At 44.1% G+C, this 19,565-nt stretch overlaps 1 protein-coding gene across 1 annotated transcript in view; it reads left to right on the top strand.

Moving 5' to 3' along the window:
- LOC122798642 overlaps nucleotides 1-19,565 on the top strand; it is a 409,392-nt gene that overhangs the window by 185,985 nt on the left and 203,842 nt on the right. The window contains exon 3 of the mRNA XM_044067728.1: nucleotides 1,727-1,800. Within this exon, the coding sequence (XP_043923663.1) occupies nucleotides 1,727-1,800 (74 nt within the window). The remainder of the gene's footprint in view (nucleotides 1-1,726; nucleotides 1,801-19,565) is intronic.

Genomic DNA, 19,565 nt, shown 5'->3' with positions numbered 1-19,565 from the left:
TATTCAACAGTTTTGAAGAAGTTCCAGAAGTTTACAGGGCTGAAAGTACTTACTGTTTCTTTTTTCACGTTTAATAAAGTATACTGCTATAACACCGTTCATGTAGTTCTTGGCCACTTACAGGACACCGCTGTGTGAGCTTTGTTTTTGTTGGCTGCACAGACGCACACTGTATTTCTTTTTATAGGTTGTATAGTAAAAACATTTTATTTATTAATTTATTTTTGTGACCTGTCCTTGAAGACATTTAAATGTAAAAGTGACTCTGCTGTATGTTAGTATCAATGCTGAATTCTTCAGGGTTTGTTTCAAGTAGAGTGCTGGACCAGTTATAATCCTGAGTCAATGGTTATAATTCTGCCAGCTAGAAAGGCCATTTAATTTTCATTACTCACTCTCCAAAACAGAAAGTAGAATACTGTCCTTCAAGTAGAATCAAGTAGAATGTGCAATGTCCTTAGAATTTAACTAGCATACTTCTGCATACTTTTACTGGCAGTGGCTCGTGCATGTTTCCCTTTTTTCAGATTCAGTAACTTGCTGCATATCTTGTCTCTACTAAATATATGCTGTGCACTAAAATATTGCTTTCCTTTGATAAATTCATTATCTCCAGGAAGAAGGCAATTTTTTTCACTTTGTAGCTGTCAAAAATTACACTGTGAAATTGATTTGCTGTCATTGCTAAAAATGCCCTATATTCACAACAGTATACCAATATATTTATATCTCAAAACATATCCTACTTTTATGACACTCATGTAAGGTTAGTCTCATTATGGTAATATACTTTAATTCAACAATATTGATTAATAACTGTGTAACATCATATGGCAAAGACAGTGGTTTATTGCTTTAAATGAAATTTCATCTTCATTAACCAAAATTCTAAAAATGATATCACTGTTTGCTATTTTAATTCATAATGAGTCTTATAACTGTGTAATTGCATATGCAGAATTAAATGAGATGTTTTATATAAAATTTAAACAGTAGTACAGTATAAGAAAATGCATGTTCTGTTTGGGAAAATAATGTGGTCTAAAATGCAGAATTATTCATTTGCATTTATCCTTTGTTGACTGTTGTCCCACTAGGTTAGTAGTCTCATATCAGGGAAGACCCGAGGTGGTGTTTATACTACTATTTTGATAGATGGCATGGGAACTTTAATATCCACCTAAGCTACTACCATCTCAGGAAGATGGGGTTTACATTTCATGTCTGATCTTAAGGACAGCACACTCAGGAGTGCAGCAGCCCCCTCTTGTTGTATTATAGTTTTACTAATCCATCTGCCTGGTGTAGGAATAGAACCCAAAACCGTCTGTTCCAAAGGTAAGTGTAGTACCTGTTGCACCACTGATGATGATGATGTACCTTCTTGTATTTATAGGAAATTGGTCAACATTTCAGTACATTTCTTAATTTTTCTAGGAAAAAGTGAACTGGCCTTATATATGTGCTTAAGAATTGTAAGTCTCTGCTGGCATAGCCCTATAAATCATGAAAGAATCCCACAGTACCTTTAATTTTTTCCTTCTCTTTTGTGTAGCAATATGGATTTTTGGAATTTAAAGTTGTTGGACGTGGTTTCACATTTTGTAGCAGCAAACATCATGTGCTTCTTTAAAGTCTGTGAGGTATCACCATTGTGTTTGTAGAAGAGAAGCACTATAGAGGATGTGCCAAATTCCCATTTAATCTTGTGGCATTATTTTTGCAGCAAAACGTATCCTTGGGGCACAGAAATGTTGGGAAGAGTGCATCAGTTTTGTAGTGTCGTGTGTAGATATACTGGTATGTATAATTTTCATTTCTTAATTTTGTTTTGTGTGTGTGTGTGTGTGTGTGTGTGTGTGCCTGCACGCATGCGTGGGTGCCTAAATTATTTAACTTGTGTTTACCTGGCTGTTCCCATTAGTATTATGACTTATGGCCTATTGTTAGTGGAGACCTGATGTGGAATTTATACAAACTAGGAGAGAGGTTTGACCAGGATACCCAGTACTGTACCGTATAGCTTAAGCTGTATGGAATGCATGCTGCCAGGATCAGATGAGAATCGGATGAGATGGTCAGGTTGCAAGGCTTTAGGGTACCTTCACATGGTCTAGCTACTGAAGCTTCTTGCTGCAGGCTGTTTTTCTGTGTTGGCTTTGAGTGATTGATGGTTGGCTAGCACTTCAACAGGTTGGGCAGATAAATTCCCCATTGGGAATTTCCTACCACATTTCCATTTTTTCTGAGAGGAAAGTTGTTAGTTTTAGTCATTTGTTTATTTTTCTTATTTTTGGATATTTTATTGGTTGTCACTAAAAGTTATACTCAAAAACATGTATTTTTGAGTTTGGTTCCCTGAAGGGAATCCATTAAACATACTTTTCTTTCACAAAAAAGGCTTTCCTCATGTTTAAGTATGTGCTTAGACTTTTGGTGTTTGGGATTGTCAATACATTTTTTCCTCAAAGCTTAAGTTCCTGACAGGGTGTCAGTCTCTGAAGATCTGCCAGTCACCTGTCAAGCTTCATTTTCATCTGGCAGCTGGTGCTGTGCCGCTCTGGGCATTCCCTCATTTATTTTCTAATGTTATGTATAACAGTGGTATGAGTCTGTGACTAGTGTGTTTCATACCTGATACTCTTTAAAAGTTAACATTTTGCAAAACAGTAGGACTGAGTCTGCTAGGTTTAATGCTCTGCTTGTCAAATATCCTTTGCAGTTAAGACAGTCCTGATTCCATAAAGGGAATCCCTGGTAAATTATTCATTTTCATGAAAAAATGTTGCTTTTCTGACAAAACTGATGGCTAGAGCCCAGAATCTTATTATTTGTGGTTTCAGTAAACATTCTTACCTGAAACTTATTTTTTGTGTCATATGGTAAGAATGACTTTTCCATACTCTGCTATCCATTTACCAGATACCTTTTGCAGTTTACATACACACACCCAAATGTTCTTCGTGTTTCACTGTTGCAGTCATAACTGTAGGGTACTCCTGCCGGCAGGCAGCCCGAGGTCGGTCAGAATATCAAAGTCTGGGTCCGGCGTCGGCTGTATCAGCAAGTACCCTGACGTCAGAACGCATGGGTATAAAGCTGACAGCCGACGCCATCTTCTCCAGTCTTTCTTGCCGTGCGGTGCAAAGCAGTTTGCTAGTTGTTGGTTGGCGTTTTCAAGACAACGTGGTGTGATTGTCTTAGGTCTGAAGTTTTCTACTTCTCTTCTCAAAGCTACGTACCCCATTGGGGAAACCTTTTTCTTGCTCCTCCAATGTCAGAAAAAGTTAATTGTGTATCGTGTGGAAAACAAATACCTCATAAAGATTTCCACTCTTACTGTCTACCTTGCTTAGGCCCTGACCACGACGTTTCTTGCTGTCGGTTCAGTGCAAGGTTTAATTCTCGCACTATCAAGCCTAGGTACGATTGGGCCTTGAATTACTTCGGTAGACGTTTTAATTATAGGATGTCGTCGGATACTTTACCGACTACCGGAATACAGAAGAAACGCAAAGACAAGGACAGGCCTCCGAGGTCCAAACAGGATACTTTGCAGCCGGAGCCAGCTTCGGGTTCGGCGGTCGTCAGTGAGGCGCTTTTGCAGCCCCTGTCGTCCGCCACTTCTGAACCGATGGCCGACACGGACTCCCATGGGGAGCCATCTAGGCCTAGTAATTTGTCTGCTGCAGGACCTTCGGACGTCGCTCCTTCAGATGGGTCCGGAACCGCTGTGCAGGTACCGGCTTCTGAGGGGGTCTTCAGGCCTTCACATATTACTATTTCCACAAAGACAAAGGCTAAGTCAAAGGCTCCTGTTAAACCCAGACTTTCTGCTCAAGCTTCTTCGGATTCAGCTCCTAAAACTCAGAAGCAATTACTACGGATGGCTGAGGATTTATTAACTATGATTAGGGGCTCTCACCCTCCTCCTGAGAAAAGGCCTAGACAGGATATCCCTTATGATTCTTCTGATCAGGCTTCTGTATCTTCTGTTTCTTCCTCTGATCAGGATTACTCCTTTCCTCCTTATGAGGATTCGGATGCAGAGGATTCTGTTCCCTCTGCCTCCCCCCCCTGAAGATTTCTCTTTTGGGGAAACCTTGCATGAGATGAGGGAGCATTTTCATTGGGAAGGTCAGGATTATTCTGCTTCCAAAAAGAGACTTAGGGAATTTCTTCTTCTCCCTCAACACAGGCCTTTAGCTATTCCTCCTGTACTTGACATTGTGGATGATGCCTTCTCTGAAGTTAACTTGAATCCTGATTCCATGCCGCCTGCTCCTTCTAAGCCTGATAGATTTTACAGGGTCCCTGATTCCCATCAATTCTTATTTAAGAACCCTTCTGCTGATCCTGAAACTATTTCAAGGGGTTCCAAGGCTGCTAAGGCCGCCTCCTCTAAGAATCCTATCCCCTCTGAAAAGGATTCTCGTGCCTTGGACAGGTGGGGAAAAAAGGTTTATACTTCAGCTACCTTTTCTATTAGAGCTTTAAATTGCCAGTTTCACATGTTTAAGTATCAACAGTTTCTTTTATCTGTTTTAAAACAAAGGCTTTCTACCTTTCCTGCATGTGCTGAGGACAAGGAATTACAGGATGTGTTGCATGCAACTGAACAAGTTAGCAAACATAGTTTACATTGTGGTTTTGATGCCTTAGAGGCTTCTTGCAGGTCGGCTGCCTCTGGTACTGTTATCAGGAGACATGCTTGGCTTCGTGAGCAGAATTTACCTGAACAAGTTAAGGCTAAATTGCTAGATGCCCCTGTTAAGCATGATGTCTTATTTGGATCTAAGGCTGAGGAGGTTATTAAAAAGATGGAAGAAAAAGCCAAGTCTATGCAGACTGTAAAAGATTTTTTGCAAGTGCAGCCTCCTAGATTTTCCAGAAATTGGCCCTCCAAAAATTGGTCTTTTCCCACTTCTGACAGGCCTCAAAGGAGAAGATATAGACACTCCAGAGGTCGGGCGCAGGCTCAGGCCTCTTACAGATCTAGACAGTGGACTGCTTCTTCACCTAGAAGGGGAGAAGACAGACCTCAAACCCAAAGAAAGCAGACCCAATGACTCCCTCTGTTGGGCTTCAGGTCCTCCTTCCCTGGATGCCCCTCTCGGAGGAAAACTTTCTCTTTTTTACCAAAATTGGACTCACATTACCCAGGACAAATGGGTGTTAGACGTGATTTTGAAAGGCTACAGATTCCACTTTCACACTCTGCCAAGGCCTTCCGGCTGGCCAGATCTGCCAAAACATCAATGGACAGAGGCCTTAAATCAAGTGGACGCTTTATTAGCCTTAAGAGCCATAGAACCTGTTCCACCTCTAGAGGTGGGGAAAGGTTTTACTCAAGACTTTTTCTGGTCCAAAGAAAACAAAACTCCTGGAGACCTATTCTGGACCTCTCAATATTAAACACCTTTTTGGAAATTCCAAAATTCAAGATGCTTACACTTCAACAACTTCTTCCTATGCTCTCACAAGATGCTTGGATGGTAACATTGGACTTAAAAGAGGCTTACTTACACGTCCCCATAAGGCAACAATGCAGAAAGTACCTCAGATTCAAGGCAGGCTCGAGACACTTCCAATTCTCTGTACTGCCATTTGGCTTATCTACTGCCCAGAGTTTTACCAAATGCCTGGCTCCAGTAGTAGCTTACTGCAGACTTCAGGGGATTCAGATTTACCCCTATCTGGGCGACTGTCTAATTCAGGCAGACAACAAAGACCTTTTACTTCAACACCTGCATTTTGTTCAACGTCTTCTCCTACTACTGGGATTCTCAGTGAACACAAAAAAGTCACATTTGATTCCTTCTCAACGAATGACCTTCTTGGGAGCTCTTTTAGACACAAGTTTACAGATGGCCTTCCTTACTCCAGAAAAACAGTTACAGCTGGCTTCAATCTTCAAGACCTTGGCAACATTGACTCAGCTCACTGCAAGGAAATTCCTGCAGGCTTTGGGCTACATGGCCTCTTGCATCCTGTTGATTCCAAATGTGAGGCTTCACATGAGGAAACTACAATGGTACCTAAAGAGTGTATGGTCTCAGCATTGCCACAGTCTGGATACAATGATTCCACTGATTCCCTGCCTCCAGAAGGAATTCCTTTGGTGGTCCAGGGCGTGTGTTTTGAACGAAGGGAAGCCCTTTCATCTTCCTCAACCTACTCCGATCATAACCACGGACGCCTCGGATTATGCTTGGGGAGCTCATTTTCTAGACAAATGCCAACAGGGTTCTTGGACAAACAAACACCTTCTATGGCACATCAACTTGAAAGAAATGTTAGCAGTCCAAAATGCTCTTCTAGCCTTCCAGACTCTTTTGAAGCCAGGACCTCTGCTAATTCGAACAGACAATACCACAGTCATGTGGTACATAAACAAGCAAGGAGGCTCTCACTCTTACCCCCTTTGCAGACTTGACATGACCTTATGGGACACAGCCCTAAATTTGAATCTGGATCTTCAGGCACAGTTCATTCCAGGAAATCAGAATCTCTTAGCAGACAGCCTAAGCAGAAACATTTTGGATCCTCACGAATGGATGTTGGACCCCAACTTATTCAGCAAGATAACTGCAGTTTGGGGCTGTCCTCAGATAGATCTGTTTGCATCCCATCTCAACCATCAGTTGCCTCTCTTTTGCACCAGGTCCTTCCACAAGACAGCTTGGAAAGTGGATGCCCTGTCCTTCAGCTGGAGGAATCTTTCGGGATATGCCTTCCCTCCTCTTCCTCTTCTGCCTCGGGTTTTGCTAAAGATAAAGCTGGACAAACCCAGACTGATCATTTTGATAGCTCCAAATTGGCCTTGTCAGTTTTGGTACCCTACTCTCATGCACCTTTGCTTGGAACCCCCTTGGAGTCTTCCTCTGACCCATTCTCTACTGTCCCAGCATCAGAGTCAGGTATTTCACTCTCAAATCAAGACTCTCTGCCTGGCAGCTTGGCTCATCAAAGGCAATTGATTCCTTCTTCTCTTCCTAAACAAGTGTTGGATATTCTTTTGGAAGCTAGGCGTCCTAGTACAAGGAAATCTTATGCTTCTAAATGGAAAAGATTTTGTATTTGGATGCAGGATCGTGGCTCTGATCCTTTAATACCTGATATTCCCTCTATTTTACTTTATCTCTCAGACCTTTTGATTAAAGGTCTTTCCTTTTCTTCCATTAAAATTCATGCTTCTGCTATTTCGGCTCATTTCAATTGTGATCCTCCCATTTTTTCCCACCAGCTGGTTAGACAATTTCTGAGAGGAGCTAAGAATTTAAGACCTCCTAGATCTCCTCCTGTCCCTCCTTGGGATCTCAACTATGTCTTGGAAAAGCTTACTTTGCCTCCTTTTGAGCCTGCTGCCTCTGCGGATATTAAGATGTCCTTCATGGATGCATCTGCAGTCATAACAACTGGGTTGTCCTGTCGTCAGGCAGCCCTTCAGTCGGCCGGATTCCAAAGTCCGGGTCCGGCTTCGGCTGATGTCGCACTTCACCCGACGTCATCTCTGTTGGTCTTCGGGTATAAAGGCATCAGCCGACGCCATTTTCCTCAGTCTTTCTTGCCGTGGCGCCAAGCAGAAGCTGTTCGCAAGTGCCGGTCGGTCGGATCCAGAGATTACTTCTACCGAATACTACTTGAAGACTTCTAAAGCTAAGTACCCGTTGGGGACTCTTTCTTGCCTCAGCCGATGTCAGAAAAAGTTAATAATTGTTTAACCTGTGGGAAACAAATACCTCATAAAGATTTCCACTCTTATTGTCTGCCTTGTTTAGGCCCAGCCCACGACGTAGCAGCCTGTTCGGCCTGTGCTTCTTTCAACCGACGAACGCTTAGGCGTCGGTCGGAGTTTGCAGAACAGTTTTTCGGTTCTGATTTTGCGTACATTATGCCGGCCGATCCCCCGACTACCCAATCTGCCAAAGCACGCAAAGATAAAGTCCGACACTCGCGGTCCGCGGTTTCGGCCGAAACCATGGTTAAGCAAATCATGAGTGTCTCGGTTTCGCCGAAACCGAGAAAACTGATCAAAGTACAGCTGAAACTATCTCTACAACTGAGGCCCCTGCTACCACTCTTGAATCGGCCTCAGAAATTTTATCCACTACGGTGGTTGCCACTGACTTATCAGACACCATTCCCTTGGATGTCTCTACCCCAGCACGTGGTGCTACTAGGCCTCCAGCAGCCATGTCCATTAAGGCCTTCGCCAGGGCTAAAGCAGCCAAGACTACTAAAACAGTGCCTGTTAAACCCCTACAACCAGGCCCTCTTCTAGTTCTCAAATGCTTACTTTGGCAGAAGATTTAATTTCATTAATTAGAGGATCTCAATCTCACCCAGACAGGGCCTCTCAGCCCCAGAGAAGAGACCTAGGGCAGAGCCCCTGAGCCAGTGTCCTCTGATGATTCTGCTGATGAATCAGACATAACTGACCAGCCAGAGGCTCCTTTCTCCAATTTTGAAGATTCTGATGCTGAAGAATCCATTCCAGCTGCTTCCCACCAGAAGAATTCTCCTTTGGGGAAACCTTACATGCCATGAGAGCAGTTCCAATGGCAGCAACAGGATTTTCAGACTCCAGAAAAGACTTAGGACCTTTCTGCACCTTCCACAGCACAGGCCCTTAGCTATACCCCCTGTTCTCTGTGGTGGATGATGCTTTCAATGATGTCTGCTCCGCTCCAGATTCTTTACCCCAGCCCCTGCCAAACCAGACAGATTTTACAGGGTGCCAGATACTCATCACCACCTTTACAAGGCCCCTCTTGCAGACCCGAAACTATATCCCAGGGTCCCAAGGCAGTAGCAGCGACCATAGCTAAAAACCCTATTCCTTTTGAAAGGGAAGCAAGGTCATTAGACAGATGGGGTAAAAGGTCTACACTTCAGCTACTCTTTCAGCTAGAGCTTTAAACTGTCAGTTTCACATGATACAATACCAAGAGTTTATGCTTGATCAGTTAACTAAAAAGCTAACCACTGATGAATCTCTTGATAAGAAATATGTATTAGAAATGGTAAATAACATACAACAGGTTAGTAACCATTCCTTAAAATGTGGCTATGATGCACTGGAGGCTTCATTTAGATCAGCCATGACTGGCACAGTGATAAGAAGGCATGCATGGCTAAAGGAGCAAGCTTTACCGGATCATGTTAAAGCTAAGTTGCTAGATGCTCCTATGGATAAGACAAGTTTGTTTGGTACACCTGCCCAGCAGGTTATGAAGAAAATGGAAGAAAAGGCAAAATCTGTTCAAACGGTTAAAGATTTCTTGCAGGTTCAACCCCAAGGTTTAGCAGGAACTGGCCTGCCAAAATTGGTCCTTTCCTGACTCCACAAGATCTCAAAGGGGCAGGAATAGACGTTCCAGAGGCAGAAACCAATCCAGAGGAGGTGCCTACAGAGGACGACAGTGGCAAGGTAACAACAGAGGCACAGACACAACCACTGCCACTACATCAACACAACCACAGTGACTTAACCTAAATCCGCCTACCAGGGAACAAATAGCAGCTCCTCTAGGCGGAAAGATAACCTTATTTTCAAAGAACTGGCACTACATAACAAAAGACAAGTGGATTTTACAAACCATAGATCAAGGTTACCGGTTCCACTTCCACACTTTACCAGTCAAAAGAGGAATGCCAAATCTACCTCCAAATCAAAAAACAGAGGCTCTACAACAGATAATGGAGTTAGCAAACATGAGAGCTGTGGAAAGAGTGCCAACAGCAGAGCAAGGAAAGGGTTCTACTCCAGACTATTCCTAGTTCCAAGAAAGGAAAAAGTTGGAGACCAATTCTCGACCTGTCCACCTTAAATACATACATCATTGTCCCAAAATTCAAAATGCTGACCCTACAGCAACTTCTTCCCATGCTGGGCAAGGAGTGTTGGCTGGTAACTCTAGATCTCAAGGAGGCATACCTGCACGTCCCCATTCGACCAATCTGCAGAAGATACCTCAGATTTCTTGCAGGATCAGAGCACTATCAATTCTCAGCATTGCCCTTTGGCTTATCTACTGCGCCCAGAGTATTCACAAAATGCCTGGCATCAGTAATCGCCCATTGCAGACTACAGAATTCAAATTTACCCATACCTGACGACTGCCTGCTACAAGGGGACAACAAAAGCAAGCTGACAACAGATTTACAAAGGGTCATTTACTTGCTACAAGCACTGGGATACACAGTCAATTTACAAAAGTCAAGGCTGATACCATCCCAAACAAGGACATTCTTGGGCTGAATTGGACACAGTAAAACAAATGGCATTCCTAACTACAGAAAAACAAAAGAACTCCCTCTTTACTTCTTGGCACTAACAAAACTGAACAAGTTAACAGCAAGAAAAGTACTGCAGGCCTTGGGCTTCATGGCATCATGCATAATCTTGGTCCCATTTGCCAGACTACATATGAGAAAACTACAGTGGTACCTAAAGAATTTATGGTCCCAACACAGACACAGCCTAGAAACAGAAATCCCACTAATTCCATGCTTAAAACAGGAGTTCCTATGGTGGGCTCAGGCATGCCAGTCAAACCCAGGCCTACCCTTTCGCAGATGTCAAGCAAGCCAGACCATCACAACAGACGCTTCAGACCTAGGATGGGGGGCCCACATGCTGGACAAATGCGTGCAAGGATTGTGGACACAGGATCAACTTCACCTGCACATCAACCTAAAAGAAATGCTGGCAGTAAAACTGGCAATCCAAAAGTTCAGACCATTTCTCAAAGAGGGCCAGTTGATGATAAGGACAGACAACACCACAGTCATGTGGTACATCAACAAACAGGAGGCACTCATTCATACCCCCTATGCAGAATGACTTTGGAGCTGTGGACCCTGGCACTCAGCTACAACATCCAGTTACAGGCAATATTTGTACCGGGAAAAGAAAATACTCTAGCAGACATATTAAGCAGAACCACATCGGATGCCCACGAATGGAAGCTGCACCCGGACATCTTCAAGACCATCTCAAAGAAATGGGAATGCCTCAGATAGATCTATTAGCATCACCTCTCAATCACCAGCTCAAAAATTTTGCACAAGGACATTCCACCCACTAGCATGGAAAGTGGATTCGCTCTCCTTCAGCTGGAAAGGCCTAACAGCATATGCATTCCCACCTCTTCCCTTGATACACAAAGTACTACTAAAAATCAAGGAAGAACGTCCAAGGATAATCCTGATAGCTCCAAACTGGCCAAGACAACACTGGTACCCACTGCTGAGGAGCATGTCTCGGAACAATATGTGGCCAATACCCCTGATGCCTTTGATGTTAACTCAGAGCAACTACAGCATCATACATCCAAACCTAAAAACGTTGCAACTGACTGCATGGAACATCACATAGCAGCAGCTAATCCAGAACTTTCCCAAAGAGTTAAAGACATTATTCTTGAAGCACGCAGACCTTCAACAAGAAGGAACTATGCTGGAAAATGGAAAAGGTTTGTCATTTGGAGTACTGAAAGAGGAAAAGATGTGTCAAACATAGATATGCCTAACATTCTGGAGTATCTGGCCGAACTTCTTCATTCAGGCCTGTCCTACTCCTCCATCAAGATACATGCATCAGCTATTTCAGCAGAATACAGCTTTGATCCACCTGTTTTTTCGCACCCTTTGCTCAGGCAGTTCCTCAGAGGAATCAAGAATGTAAAAGCTCCAAGGAAACCACCATTACCAGCTTGGGACTTAAACTTTGTGCTAGAAAAGTTGACACTATCACCCTTTGAGCCAGCAGCAACAGCAGACCTACAACACCTGTCATGGAAAACTGCTTTCCTACTGGCAATTACTTCAGCAAGGAGGGTTTCAGAACTACAGGCCTTAATGGCATTGCAACCCTTCCTAATCTTCCACCAAGATAGAGTGTCCATGAGGACTAATCCTACATTTATGCCTAAGGTGGTATCCAGAGTGTCTTTAAACCAGGCAATCCACCTACCTACCTTCTTTCCCAACCCACAAAACAGAGGCGAAAGAATACTGCATACCTTGGATGTACATAGACAGCTACGCTACTACTTGGACAGAACAAAAGATAGCAGAAAGACTGACCAACTTTTGTAGCCTATGCAACAGGAAGGGAAGGAAAGGCTATTTCCAAACAGACAATCTCCAAATGGATAGGAAATTGCATACGATTCTGTTACTCCTTCCATGGAAAACCAATTCCACAGAACATAAGACCTCATTCTACAAGGGCAACAGCCACTACCACAGCCTTCTTACGAGGAGTGGCAACCAAAGACATTATTGAGGCGGCTACTTGGACCTCCGTGCATACATTTGCCAAGCATTATAATTTGCCTCTATATTCCAGATCCCGAGCAGGGTTTGCCACTGCTGTACTGCAAGGGATCCTAAACACACCATAATCTACTTTTATCCTCCTCCCTAGTTGGCTATGGTATTCTACCCAGTTGTTATGACTGCAGATGCATCCATGAAGGACATAGTACAGTTTTGTACCTACCATAAATGTAGATGTCCGAACTGGATAGCATCTGCAGTCAGGATTACCCTCCCTCCTTCCCCTCTGTGGTACTCCTAGGGTGTTTACCCTCCAAATAGCTAGCTGGTGGGGGGGGGAGTCTTTTATGGTGTATTTGTTTGTATATATGTACATACATGCTTATTTTTGTGTTTACCTCTATCTTTTTGGAAACATTGGCATCTATCCAAATTTTAGCCTTCAAGAGGGCTACTGGCATCTGGGGCAAGAAACACTGAGGAAAATGGCGTCGGCTGATGCCTTTATACCCGAAGACCAACAGAGATGACGTCGGGTGAAGTGCGACATCAGCCGAAGCCGGACCCGGACTTTGGAATCCAGCCGACTGAAGGGCTGCCTGACGACAGGACAACCCAGTTGTTATGACTGCAGATGCTATCCAGTTCGGACATCTACATTTATGGTAGGTACAAAACTGTACTTTCTTATCCTGGAAGACAGCTGTCTTGTTGGCCTTGACTTCTGCCAAAAGGGTGTCTGAGTTACAAGCCCTCATGGCCGTGGAACCATACCTCATCTTCCATCAGGACAGAATTTCCTTGAGGACCAATCCTACTTTTATGCCTAAGGTAGTTTCTAGAGTGGCTCTAAATCAGACTATTCACCTTCCTACATTTTTTCCAAAACCCCAAAATAAGGGGGAAAGGATTTTGCATTCATTGGACGTACACAGGCAACTACGTTTTTACCTGGACAAAACTAAAGGTTTCAGAAAATCAGATCAATTGCTTATCTCATTTGCTTCCAGTTCTCTAGGTAAAGCTATTTCTAAGCAAACTATTTCCAAATGGATTGCTCATGGAATAAGATATTGTTACTCTCTTTATGGAAAACAGATTCCAGGTACCATCAGGACTCATTCTACTAGAGCAGCTGCCACTTCAGCAGCCTTTCTCAGAGGAGTTCCTACCAAGGACATTCTGGAGGCTGCCACTTGGAGCTCTGTGCATACCTTTTCCAAGCACTATAACCTCCCTTTGTACTCTAAGTCTAGGGCAGGCTTTGCCTCTGCTGTCTTGCAGGGTCTTCTAGCTGCTCCTTCTTCTTCATAACCTCCTCCTGTGTTCTCAGCTTTGGGATTCTACCCTACAGTTATGACTGCAACAGTGAAACACGAAGAACATAGTACAGTTGTGTATACTTACCATAAATGTAGATGTTCGAGTGTCTTCACTGTTGCAGTCGGTGTTTCCCTCCCTCCAGACCCCTCTTGTTTCTTTTTGCTTACTGTGTTTCCTTTTCCACTACCTTTCTGGTGTATTTGTGTTTCCCTTGGGACACCTTTTGGTTTTTATGGGGGCTTCTGACATCAGGGGCAAGAAAGGCTGGAGAAGATGGCGTCGGCTGTCAGCTTTATACCCATGTGTTCTGACATCAGGGTACTTGCTGATACAGCCGACGCCGGACCCAGACTTTGATATTCTGGCCGACCTCGGGCTGCCTGCCGGCAGGAGTACCCTACAGTTATGACTACAACAGTGAAGACACTCGAACATCAACATTTATGGTAGGTATACACAACTGTACTTTCCTTGTGTGGATTCCCATGTAAATTCTTACTTTTTAAGAAAATGTGTATTATATTTCTGTCAATAGTGGTGACTAGGGACTGAGACTTTTACGTTTGATGCTTGTCACTAAAATGTTTTAATTCAGACATTAGTTTTCAGTCATGAGGTAAGATTAATTCCTGAGGTTCCTGTATTCCCTTGATACCCACCGTTTGTGGTGATGGGATCTGGGATGCATTAACTGGATCATTTCTTCCATGTGTCACAAGAAAAGAAAAATTATCTGAGATGTTTCAGTTATTTTAGCTTTCTCTTGCCATAATCACTGATGAGTGACTCCGCTGTGGCCAAATTGTTGCTCCACATACCACTGTCACTTCTGAAAGCCACTAAGGACCAGAAGGTTTGTATGTTCTCTGCAGCTATTCAGTTGCCCTTTTCAGGTTAAGAAGAACCACTATTGCTGGCATTGAGAAGAAGAGTCTGATGTTTCTTCACTTGCCTGCTATGAGGAGCTTCTTTCTCACATAGGAAGCATCCTTTAAGCTGCTCTTATCTAGGAGGTTCCCAGAAAAATTGTAAATAAACTAGGTATTTCTTCTACCTAAACTCATAAGAAGCAGCAACTAACTTGTGTTAAGGGGTTATTTTAAAAGCCTTTAGGATTTTAAGTGGGAACAAAACAAATACCTCAGCCTATTAAAGATATTATATTTTATTTCGGGGGGGGGTGTACAGATAGCTGCTTCTCATGTGTTGATAGCTTTTGAGAATGCTTTGTTGGTAGCAAGCAGTTTACTTGACAGTCAGTCATCTAATCCACAAAGTGTGATAAATTTGTATAATAGCCACACACCTACAAGCTCCTTTTTCTGCTGGCTTTCTTGATTAATTTGAGAAACATCAGTTGCTTATTAGCTTTCTTCAGAGTCTAAGGCATGTCTGTATTCCTTAGTGTTTTCCATTTTTATGATCACTGAACATTTTTAAATAGGATGCTTGTCACTGTTGATGCTACTTCTAGAGCAGGGATTCTTAAACTATGGGTCACAACACCATATGGGGTCACATAACTCAGTGTTGGGGTCGTGGTGGCATTGACTGCCCCTGCTGGCTGGGAGGAGGCCCGCTGGCCAGGAGATTAATTTTCTTTTAATTAAAAAAAAAAAAGTCTTTTTTAAGGGCATTCTTCTTTAAGAACTCCCTTTATGTCTGGTCACACAGATAGAGAAGATGAAAACAGGTTGCAAACACCTCCGATGTTCTGTAGTCCTATCTTGCCTTCATTCTTACATTTGGTTCGGAGCCGAATCTTGGCCATTTCTCTAGCTCAAAAACTTCTGGTTGGCTCGTGACTAGGAGGTATCCCATCATGCGCTGCTAACATAACCCAGATCTCGTTTGACGGTCGTTGAGCTCAGACGTGCTTTATCTTGGCCATGGTTAAGTGACAACTTTAAATACCTTTTTCTAGCTATTTGTTGACTAAAATTATTATATTAGAGTATTTAGTGTGTTATCGCATTACTTGTCTGCCTTGGACATTTTGCTGCAGTTTACTGTGTGTACTGTTTGTGCTTGATTGGCCGTTATTCCATTGGCCTTTTATGTATCCCTGCATCACTTCGCTTGTTCTATTTGTTCCTTTTCTTTTCACCTTGGGCTAGGCCCATTTAAGTTAGAGGACCTAGTCCTCTGTTCTGTTTGTCTCTTCCTGGGCTAGGCCCGTTTAAGTTAAAGGACCTAGTCCTCAGGTTATCTGTCTTCTCATCTTAGGGCTAGGCCCGTTTAAGTTAGAGGACCTAGTTCTCTGTCTCTCCGTTTGACTTTGCTGTTGCCTGACTATCTGTTTTAAAGTGGTTATTGTGCATTATTATTTTTCTTGTTTATTGCACTATGTCTAAAGATACTAAGGATCACAAGCCTTCGGGCTTCAGAAAATGTACAAAATGTACCCAAAAAATGTCCTTAACAGATGGGCACGATCTGTGTATGTACTGTTTTGGGGGCTGTTCACCTCCAAGAGTCTTGTTTGTTCTGTCATGCCTTTAGTCTCCGTGTTCTTTAGGAGAGGAAGAACAAACTTATTTTGAAAGGACTGTTGATGCATTCTTTTGAGGAGGAGTCAGCTTCTTCATCTTCCAGCTCTAAATCTTCTTACTCTAAGAAAGGCAAAACCAAATCCACAAAAAGGCGGTCTCCCACTCATTCTGTGTCGTCGGAGCCGCCAGACAAAATTGCCAAAATTACTACATCCTTGCCGGCTCCATTGGTCTCGGTGCCAACAGAGGTTTCTATGGTGGTTTTATCAGTTTTGGCTTCAGGAGTTTCGGAGGCGATAACTGAGACTGTATCTCGGAGCCGGTCAGCTGAACTCCGACCGGTCTCCCTGACTCTTAGGTCGCCTATGTTCCTCCTCCGAGCCACTCTGGGCCTTCAGAGCCAGAGATGTTGGTTCCTCAGGTTGTGGAAAGGTTGGTTCCAGCTACCTCAGTTGGTCTCTCTGTTCCGATATCCACTCCAACCCTTTCTAGGGTCCTCAGTTCTCCGGTTGGGCCTGAGGGGGGATGCTTAGAATCAAATCTCTTCGGTTCATGAGCTTGGCCCCCACATCTGCCTTGGAGCCCATCTCCTCGGCGCCAAGGACTGCCTCTGCATTTTCAGAGTGGGGGGGGGCGTCTTCGGACCCGGGAGGATCGACCTTAGAGGTAATGAGGAGTGTGCTGTCCAGGTGTTCAGTTTCAACCAGAGATTCTGACACTTTTCCCCTTTAAAGTGCCAACTTCAGTCTCAGCTCCCCCTCTCTCCCAACACAGCAGAGACTCGCAGCCTCAGGAAACCTCCATGAGTGGTCCACAGTCTTCCAAGGTCTCCCCAGAATACCCTTCTGAGGAGCCACCTAGGAGGAAAGCTTGTAAGAGGAAACATATTAACTCCTCTGATGAGTCCATTACATCAGACACCGACCTCGAGGAGTTAGAAGGATCCCTCAAGTCGTCCTCTGATGATATCTCATTCGCAGATATCCTTGAGATCCTGAAACAGAGAGGCGGCTGGCTCACCAAATCCCCTTCTGAGGAGGAGTCAGTGTACCTGAAGGCTTTCGGGTCTCAACCCTCCACCTCTTGGGTGTCTCCATCTTTTGACGAGCTGCTGGACCTAGTGAGTCGAAAGGTGTGGGAATCTCCTGATTCTGTGGAACCGGTTCCTAGAAGACCAAATAAATTTTTGTCAGCATCCCAGGACAAGGACTTTCTTACTAAGGACGTTCCTGTAGATGCCATGGTGGTGGCAGCAGTCACCAAAAAGGAACTTGCTGTGAAACTTCCTCCACTGTCCATCCACCGAGCAAGAAGTCTCGGATGGGAAACGTGTCTTTTCTTCAGTGGCTTTTACACTTAGATTGCTGAACTACCTGTCTCATTTCACAAGGCACCAGAGAGATCTTCTAAAAGAACTGGGAGAGACTCTGCAAGGTAACTTATCTGAAGCAGTATCTGAGAAAGTCAATGCACAAGATGTCTACCTTAAACTCTATTGTAAACTCCTCCATGAGGCTGATATCTTACGCAGCTGACTGAGTGAGTAGGACAGCGGGTTCAGGAGTTTCTCTTAGAAGACACTCCTGGATGCATTTGTATAACTCTGCAGAGGCCTTTAAGTCTACATTTACCAACCCTGTCTTTGATGGATCCTCATTGTTTGGAACCTAGGTAAAAGACACACTCACCAGGTGTGAACAGGAAGGAAAAACCCTGTCTGCCGTGGGAGTCTGTTTTTCCGTTCCTTCTAGACCCTATCCCAAAGGGCAGAAGGGCAGTAAAATGTGGTTCAAGAAGTGACAGAGGTTTTTTCAGGATGCACAAGGTGATTCCTTCCCCAGAGGCAAAGGAGGAGGAATTAATGGTAGATGCCGTCCTAGAGACAGGGGAGACCTGCAGAACCAGGGAAACTGAGATTCCTTTTGTGGTCATCCCTATCAGCGCTCCTGAAAGGAGGCCCGACTGTGCGTCTATGGAGCCAGTCGGGGATCGTGTATCTTTATACCCAGAAGCCTGGCACGATATCACTCAAGACAAGTGGGTATTAAAGAGAATTACCAGAGGTTACCATATTCCCTTCTCTTCTCCACCCCCTCAGATCAGACGAATCCCAGATGTTCCACCCAATCACAGGGATTCAGCAACTCTAGAAATCCAAAAGTTGCTTGTAAAGAGAGTCATCCAACCCATCCCCGCAGACCAAGTAGGATTAGGGACTTACTCCAGATTCTTTTTGGTGCCAAAAAGAACAGGGGACTTAAGACCCATCTCAGCAAATTGAACGAATCTGTACAGAAGTCCAAGTTCCAAATGGTCACCTTACAGTCGATACTCTCGTTATTAGGGAAAGACATTTGGATGTGCTCCATAGACCTCCAAGATGCATACTACCATATCAAGATGGACAGGACATCAAGGAGTCACTTACGCTTCCTGCTGAGGGCCAGTCATTATCAGTTTTGCACCCTGCCCTTTAGTCTCACCACAGCCCCCAGGGTGTTCACCAAATGCATGGCAGTGGTTACTGCTCAATTGAGACATTTGGGATGCCAAGTGTTTCTGTACTCGGACGATTGGCTCCTGACTGTCACCACCAGGCATCTACTATTACAGGCCAGGGACGCTACCATTTCATCTTGCCTGCAGTTAGGAATTACAGTAAATTGGCAAAAATCTGCATTATCGCCCTCTCAGCATGTGAATTTTATTGGCGCCGAAATAAACACTGTATCAATGAGGGCTTACCTTCCCATAGAAAAAAATTCAGAACCTCGGGGAACAAGTTTTGAGTTTACTTCCCCTAAGGAAAGCGAAAGCAAAGATGGTGCTCAAGTTGTTAGAGACGATGGCTTCTGCAATAACAGTAGTTCCATTGGCCAGACTGCACATGAGGGTTCTGCAGTGGCTACTCTTTGCCCAATGGTCACTACAGTATCTACCACTTTCTCACCCCATCTTGATAAAAGATTTGTGCAAACAGGATCTTCACTGGTGGACCCGGACCAGCAATCTAAATACAGGCAGACCGTTTACCCCCCCCCCAACGTTGCCACCGTGACCACAGATGCCTCCCAGATAGGGTGGGGAGGCATTGTCTAGGGAGAACAGTCTAAGGCATGTGGCAGGAGCATGAGGCTCATTTGCATATCAACGTCCAGGAGATGAGAGAAGTGCTTTTGGCATTGCAAGCACTTCACAGCTTTCCCCCTCTTGGAACGATTGCGATCCACTCGGACAATATGTCGGTGGTGTGGTACATAAACAAGGAGGGACCAAATCTTATCCCCTTTGCAGAGAAGCCCTTCGAGTGTGGGAGTGGGCAGTGTCTTCCCAACACTTTCTGGTCTCAATGCACATTCCGGGAAATCCAACGTGATAGCTGACAGGCTCAGCAGGGCTATTCCTCACGAGTGGTCTCTGAACACATGCATTGCTGAACAGATTTTTTGCAAATGGGGTCAA

Source organism: Protopterus annectens, chromosome 3.part1 (genome assembly GCF_019279795.1).
Source record: "Protopterus annectens isolate FY-2018-M chromosome 3.part1, PAN1.0, whole genome shotgun sequence".
Lineage (NCBI taxonomy): Eukaryota > Metazoa > Chordata > Ceratodontiformes > Protopteridae > Protopterus > Protopterus annectens.
The sequence above is the reverse complement of the archived record's forward strand: the minus strand, read 5'-3'. Positions and strand labels throughout refer to the sequence as shown.